The sequence below is a fragment of the Epinephelus moara genome, chromosome 4, assembly GCF_006386435.1.
Source record: "Epinephelus moara isolate mb chromosome 4, YSFRI_EMoa_1.0, whole genome shotgun sequence".
NCBI classification, from domain to species: Eukaryota; Metazoa; Chordata; class Actinopteri; order Perciformes; family Serranidae; genus Epinephelus; species Epinephelus moara.
Genome location: NC_065509.1, coordinates 22,570,770 through 22,578,715, shown reverse-complemented (window position 1 = coordinate 22,578,715; position 7,946 = coordinate 22,570,770). Strand labels below are relative to the sequence as shown.

The 7,946-nt window shown below is 40.4% G+C and overlaps 3 protein-coding genes across 6 annotated transcripts in view; all 3 read right to left on the bottom strand.

Annotated features, from left to right (window-relative positions):
* LOC126388570 (protocadherin beta-15-like) overlaps nucleotides 1–1,046 on the bottom strand; it is a 2,900-nt gene extending 1,854 nt beyond the window's left edge. The window contains exon 1 of the mRNA XM_050041767.1: nucleotides 144–1,046. Coding sequence (XP_049897724.1) covers nucleotides 144–1,031 — 888 coding nt within the window. The 5' untranslated portion in view covers nucleotides 1,032–1,046. The remainder of the gene's footprint in view (nucleotides 1–143) is intronic.
* The window catches only part of LOC126388510 (protocadherin gamma-C5-like), a 329,671-nt gene that overhangs the window by 216,010 nt on the left and 105,715 nt on the right, over nucleotides 1–7,946 (bottom strand). The window lies entirely within an intron of this gene.
* The window catches only part of LOC126388528 (protocadherin beta-15-like), a 2,562-nt gene continuing 2,304 nt past the window's right edge, over nucleotides 7,689–7,946 (bottom strand). Inside the window, exon 2 of the mRNA XM_050041702.1 lies at nucleotides 7,689–7,924. Within this exon, the coding sequence (XP_049897659.1) occupies nucleotides 7,698–7,924 (227 nt within the window). The 3' untranslated portion in view covers nucleotides 7,689–7,697. The remainder of the gene's footprint in view (nucleotides 7,925–7,946) is intronic.

The following is a 7,946-nucleotide window of genomic DNA, read 5'->3' as shown; positions in this document are numbered from 1 at the left end:
TATATAACTGGGGCATTGTCATTTATATCCGTAATATCAATGATTAATGTTGCGTATGAAACTAATCCCAGACCATCTTTTGCACTTATCTGCATTTCATATGATGACACTTTCTCATAATCAATAGCTCCAGCTACTCTCACCTCTCCCGATTTAGAGTCTAAAGAAAACACGTCGTTATTTTCATCTGAAACATGGTCAAATCCATAAGTAATTTCGCTATGTATACCTTCGTCTGCATCAGTAGCACTCACTGTGATCACCAGTGTATCCAGAGGAGAGTTTTCAGGCAGACTGGCTTCATAAACGGCCTGGCTGAACACTGGTACATTATCATTTGCATCCAGCACAGTGACGTGTATGACTACAGTACCTGATCTCTGAGGAGAGCCACCATCAAATGCGGTAAGCAACAACAAAATCTCTTTCTTGTCCTCTCTGTCTAATTCTTTGTCTAAAACTAACTCGCAGTGCTTCCGTCCGCCAGATTTCGTGTTTACATTTAATGAGAAATGATCATTCTGCTGTAGTGAGTAGCCCTGAACAGCATTTTCTCCGATGTCTCCATCGTGTGCCTCTCCCACAAGAAAACGAGCACCCTTGACTGCCGATTCGTGAATTTCAATTTTAAGCGAATCTTCTTTAAACTGAGGTGAATTGTCGTTAATATCTTGAACGCGGATACTAACACGGTGCAACTCTAACGGATTTTCCAAAACGAGTTCCTGTTTTACAACACATGATGCCTTTTTCGCACAAAGCCCCTCTCTGTCAATCCTTTCTTGTACGATCAGGTCTCCAGTGTTGAGATTTACTCCGCAGTACTGGACGTTGTTATCCTCAGTATCGATACGGGCCTTGCGAGCAGACAGTCTGCCCACATCAAGTCCCAGATCCTTAGCGATATTTCCAATTACAGATCCACGTTTCATCTCCTCCGGAATAGAGTAGCTCACGTCTCCACAGATGGGGTGGAGGACAAGAAAAATAAAAGCAAGGCTGCTGAGCAGCGCAAATCTGCTGTATCCCATTGTTACTATGAGAAAGACCACATACACAATTGAAATATGACAAAGAAGACAAAAATATGTCAGCGATGTAGTCGTGATGCCTTCCAGCAAACAAAAACAGTCACATTGCAGTCCCACACGAAGCAGTTTTTGTCAACGGTGAAAAGACAGCAGAGCCAGGCTTTAAATTCGCTGAGACAAAGGGGTGGGGAGTGACCGTGCCCTCTCGTTTGCTGGTACACACTGACACCATGAGTGTAAGTTTAGGTATAACACGGTGTAGGTTTTTTTCTTTTCCTTTCCACATATGAAATATACACCAGTTTAATTATCCTTATTTATCAGAAAACGAAAAACAAATACATTGCTTACTATTTAGGTTTATCTTATCGTGGGTATTGACACGTGATATTCTGCCATTAGACCACTTGTGACGGATAGAATTAACATTAACATGCCACTGTTGTAACTGTCCTTGGGGAGGAGCCCATGTTTCAAACAACAATTAGAAAATGCACATAAACTATGTCTGAAGACAACAAGGAAAGTACTGTCATATTAGATTTTTTCTGTAACTGTTTCATTTTATATCAAAACTGCATGATAACTGATGTCCACAAATATAATGTCCATCGTTGATGAAATGATAGTCACGTTTTATTTTATGTCTGCACTCTCCTCATTTTGTTAACTCACTGGTGTATGATAGCATCAATTAAAGCACATGCATATTTAATTGTGTTTATATACCCCTTCTACTGCTCATATCCTGTGAGAAAACACAGCTGACTTTGTAAATTTGCAGATAGAGTCTATGTCGGGATGTATTACTGTGTTTTAACCAACGAGTCTGAACCCCCCAGACCAACAATTGACTGTTATAGCCTTTAAATTGAAATGAGTGCTTTTAACCATGTCACAAACAGCTTTGTACTTAAATTTAATGCACTGGATTCAGACACATCTCAGTCTTGAATCATGTGAGAATGGTGGCAACTCAAATATACCTCACACATCTTTCATAGGTCATTTTGTAAAAGCTTTAAGTTCCCATGATAAGCCACAATAAATCGTTTTACAACACTTAACCATCGTTGAGTTTTAAACATCATGTGTGCTATTGTTCTATGCTACATTTTTAATTTTGAAGTGTGGCAAACTTTCAAACAAGTTGACAGGGATCAACAGTTGTTGCAAAGTTAAAGAAAATGGGTCTGAAATCTAATTTATAAACTCATAATAGCAGAAATGGATCAAAAACAACAGTATCAAACTTTTTGGATAAAATTACAGATTCACCAAGCTGCTCTGTAAAAACGTCAATGCAGAGACTTGTATTTGGATTTGGATTTTGCACATTTCACGAATGCACACGCCAATCATTTTACATGGAGAAAACCAACTGAGGACAGTGAGAGTCCACGTGCAAAACACACTAAACACAAAGGCTCCTTCTTTAATTTCATCTTAGTGCTCTAGTACCACATCCCATTACCTGTAAACAATGACAACCTCATAATGAGTACAAACCCAGAAAACGCACTGACACTGGTACCATATTACAGCAAAGACAGATTCATCTGAAATCACCAAGAAAGAAAATAGAACTATTGTAGCAAAGTCTGTAAAGTAGGAAATGTACTGAAATGGAATTCAGCAAAGGGAAGAAATGCCAACACCATAAAACCCAGAAGAAAACTATTTCTATAGAAGCATCAGAGGAGCAAACGGGTTCAGCAACAAGGACAGAGAAACAAAGACCCTAATTCTCAAAATGTTCCCTCACTGGAATACAGAAAATAACAGTCATGAAACCCGACAGAGGAACATAGACATAAAAAACAAAAGACCGGCTTTGGTACGAGCATCTTGGTGGAACACAAGTTCAGTATGATAAAATGTGTCCCTACCTCAGGAGAAGAATCACAATCTCCAAAGACATCAGCAAAGTCTGATGGACTTTTCCTCAGAGTCTGGTCAGCAGGCAGTGTGTTGTCATTGTAAGATGATACGAACTTGAAGTCACTGGTTCTTGAACCTGTTGTCAGGTAGGCGTCATAATTGTAAGTGCTGCGTAAAGTTCCTGTGCCGTCAACATCTGCGTAATTAGGAGGGAGATAAGCGCTGGGGATGGCAACTGCTCCATCAAACAACAGTCTGGGCTTTCTCCTGCGACAAAACCTCACACCCAGGATGATGATGATGAAGGTCAGGAAAAACGTCGACACAGACACCAGCGCGATGATCAGATAAGACGTCAGTTTGGAATTCTTCTCATCATAAGAAATGTCCTTCAGTTCTGGCACCTCAGCCAAGTTATCAGAAATCAGTAAATACATGGAACAGGTGGCAGACAGAGAGGGCTGTCCGTTATCTTTCACTGACACAATCAGGTTCTGTTTCATGCTGTCAGACTCGGAAATGTCCCGCTGTGTCCTGATCTCTCCGCTGTGGACACCAATAGTGAAAAGGCCCGGATCAGTGGATTTCACTATATCATAGGACAGCCAGGCGTTCTGTCCGGAGTCCGCGTCCACCGCTATCACTTTGGACACCAGAGAGCCTCCGTGTGCAGCTTTGGGGACCAGCTCGGTCATGAAGGAGTTGCCCTCCGGCCCGGGGTACAGTATCTGAGGAGAGTTGTCATTCACATCCGATATGAACACACTGACGGTCACGTTGCTGCTCAGCGGAGGAGAACCGTTGTCTCTGCCCATCACGTGGACTTTAAAGCTCCTGAACTGTTCATAATCAAACGACCTCACAGCGTGGATCACCCCCGTGTCTCCGTTAACAGACACATAGGAGGACACCGGGGCACCGTTCACCTCACCGGGTAACAGAGAATAAATCACTGTACCGTTTTGTCTCCAGTCGGGGTCTCGAGCACTAACGGAACATAAAGTGGAGCCAGGTTTGTTATTTTCACTCACATATGCGCTGTACGACTGTTCCTCAAACACAGGTGGGTTGTCGTTGATGTCTGCTACAGATAACTCAACAGTTTTAGAGGAGGACAGAGGTGGAGAGCCCTCGTCAGTGGCAGTGATTGTAATGTTGTAATCAGACACTACTTCACGGTCCAGTTGTCCTGTGGTCACCAGAGAATAATAGTTTTTAATAGAAGGAACCAACTTAAAAGGGGCGTTTTGTTGAATGGAGCAGCGGACCTGTCTGTTATTCTCAGAGTCTCTATCCTGCACGTTAATGATGCCCACCTCTGTACCAGGTGACACATTCTCAGGTATGGGGTTAGTCAGTGATTTCAGATATATCACTGGGGCATTGTCATTTATATCCGTAATATCAATGATTAATGTTGCGTATGAAACTAATCCCAGACCATCTTTTGCACTTATCTGCATTTCATATGATGACACTTTCTCATAATCAATAGCTCCAGCTACTCTCACCTCTCCCGATTTACAGTCTAAAGAAAACGCGTTGTTGTTTTCATCTGAAACATGATCAAACTCATAAGTAATTTCGCTATTTATACCTTCATCTGCATCAGTAGCACTCACTCTGATCACCAGTGTATCTACAGCAGAGTTTTCTGGTAAACTGGCTTTATAAACGGCCTGGCTGAACACTGGTACATTATCATTAGCATCCAGCACAGTGACGTGTATGATTACAGTACCTGATCTCTGAGGAGAGCCGCCATCAAATGCGGTAAGCAACAACAAAATCTCTTTTTTGTCCTCTCTGTCTAATTCTTTGTCTAACACTAACTCGCAGTGCTTCCGTCCGCCAGATTTCATGTTTACATTTAGTTTGAAATGATTATTCTGCTGTAGTGAGTAGCCCTGAACAGCATTTTCTCCGATGTCTCCATCGTGTGCCTCTCCCAGAAGAAAACGAGCACCCTTGACTGCCGATTCCTGAATTTCAATTTTAAGCGTCTCCTCTTTAAACTGAGGTGAATTGTCGTTAATATCTTGAACGCGGATACTAACACGGTGCAGCTCTAATGGGTTTTCCAGCACGAGTTCCTGTTTTACAACACATGATGCCCTTTTCGCACAAAGCCCCTCTCTGTCAATCCTTTCTTGTACGATCAGGTCTCCGGTGTTGAGATTTACTCCGCAGTACTGGACGTTGTTATCCTCAGTATCGATACGGGCCTTGCGAGCAGACAGTCTGCCCACATCAAGTCCCAGATCCTTAGCGATATTTCCAATTACAGATCCACGTTTCATCTCCTCCGGAATAGAGTAGCTCACGTCTCCACAGACGGGGTGGAGGACAAGAAAAATGAAAGCAAGGCCGCACATTAGCGCGAATCTGCTGCATCCCATTGTTACTGCACGACAGACCACAACTGCTAACAACGATATTAAATGTATTATATCCTTGATATCATCCAGTGTACATATATTTAAAAAATCAACACTGCGCGGTCATACCACGAAGCGGTTTTGCAATATGTGGTACAACAACAGAATCAGGCTTGAAATTCGATGAGACAGAAGGGTGGAGAGAGACTGAACCCTCTCGTTTACTGTTACATACTGACACCATGAGTATTTGTCTGGGTATAACATGTGGATGTAGTATTTTTGACATGCTTAAATATGACTCTTTCAGAGAAGCTCAGTAGTCAAAATAACAACACAAACACAAACAACAAAATAATACAAGTAAAAATACAAATAAAAATAGCTCCACCATTTTAGTTTTTACCGCAGCATGATACAGGATGGCTTTGCCCCCCTTAATGTAAAAAAACAAACAAAAAAAAAGCACATCACAGAAAGTAGGGATCAACTATTCAAACTGGATCTCGGAAACAGTCCTGTGTTTTCAAATAGCTTTTGGTTTGTCAAAATAGAGACAGCAGAGAAACAGAGAGAGGACATTTATGTTAGATTTCCGTAGATGTTTCCTTTTATCTAAAATCTGCACACGCTGCCTGAAAAATTACAATGATTTTCAAAAAAATGTTGTGTCCCTTCGTCACTGAAACAGTCGTCGTGCTTTTTGTTTCTTTGTTTATTCTCTCCCTTCCAGCAAAATCTTTCCAATTCCATCTTACTGGGTTAAAATAAGATCGAGACAAACAGAAGAAAAAGTAGTTCAATTTGGACCTTGTGTAGTATTTGTGCTCACATGCTGTTTGTTTTGTATTGTTCAGATTGAAAACAAAAGTAAAATAAATGATTTAAGCATTTAAATCAATGAGATCAAACCTTAGAACCATCATATTAAGTTACATACTGTTAACTGAGGCATTGTGTGTATCCAACCGTCACCAACAGTTTTATACACTGTGTTAACACACTGCAGTGACTCACAGAGCTATTCAGCATATCAACTGTCCTAAAAGAACATTCAAAACTTAGAGGGGACAAAACATCAGATGCTTTCATCTACCCGAAGGAGCAACCAAAATATTGCTGTTGTTGTTTTTGTTGCTGTTGTTTTGTTCTTGTTGTACTGAGCATCAATAACAGAAGGCATCTTTTACTTTCAGGTAGAGCTTTGTATCTGGTGCTGTTGTTCACTGAATTTACTCTGAATTTTGACATACTTTCACAAAGCTTGACCATCAGCTGAGACAAAGTACAGGAGAATGACACTGCCATTTCACTTTTTATGTTGCAGTCGTAAAATGCACCTAATTAGACATTATTTCATTTTGACAGAATATTAAACTATTTCTGCCACTTTCTTTGCCAAAAAGGTGATTGATATTTATTTGAATGGGGAGATGATTTTAAAACGCCTTCCCCTCTCTTACTGACACTTTTTCTTGCTCCGTTATTCCTGGCAAGAAAAGTTCTACTCAGATGTGGTGAAAGTGGTTTAAAATTCACCGCCAAAGATGTATGACCTTTAAAAAGCAAATCTTTTCATGTACAATTCCTTGAGTATGATAAATGTCAAAAGACGTCGGATTGTCAGAACAAGTCATCTTGTCACTCCTTTTTAATTAAGTTTGCACAAGGACAACTAAACATTGGACAAGGTTGTCCAAAGAAAAATAAATATGAAATCATGTAAAAGCCCAGAAAAAAAGATAACATATCATCGAGTGAGTACCTTATCAGTTTAAGCAAGAATGCATTTAATAGCAATGCCTATATCACTCAAGACCACAGCACACAAAGGAAGCCTACTCAAGCAGAACAAACAGAAAACTGTGTCCCATTATCAATAACCAGTCATAAGCTCCATCTGAGTATCAGTCCGAAACAATGCCAAACAATTACATCACATAAAACTAAGGGCATATTCTAATAAAGACTAGAAGAATGTAGCAAATCTAAATATTTTAGTAAAACAAATAATTTGGAAAGAAATTCAAAAGAACAAAAATCAGGGAGGAGAAAATGACAACAAAAATAGAAATATACAGTATATATATGAAAGATGATGAATTAGTCCTGAAAATGCATCACAAGACCAAACGGAGTTCAGCACCATGGACAGAGTAAAATGGATGGAATTTAAAGGTGCTCCTTTACTAGAGCAAAGAGGGCAATCACGTCAGCAGGCAGACTTTAGTTTCAACATGAGATAAGATTCCCAAATAACAAAATGGCCAAAACCTGAAATGCAAATCCGTCAAGGATCATTCTTAATTTTTAAGAACACTGCTGAAGTGTATTCAATCAAAACAACCGAAAAGAACAATGCAACCGAATGAAGTATAAAGCAAATTGCAGAATGGCGTCGTCGGGACTATGAACGCAAGTTGAACAATCTAAAATGTGTCCCTACCTCAGGAGAAGAATCACAATCTCCAAAGGCATCAGCAAAGTCTGATGGACTTTTCCTCAGAGTCTGGTCAGCAGGCAGCGTGTTGTCATTGTAAGATGACACGAACTTAAAGTCACTGGTTCTTGAACCTGTTGTCAGGTAGGCGTCATAATTGTAAGTGCTGCGTAAAGTTCCTGTGCCGTCAACATCTGCGTAATTAGGAGGGAGATA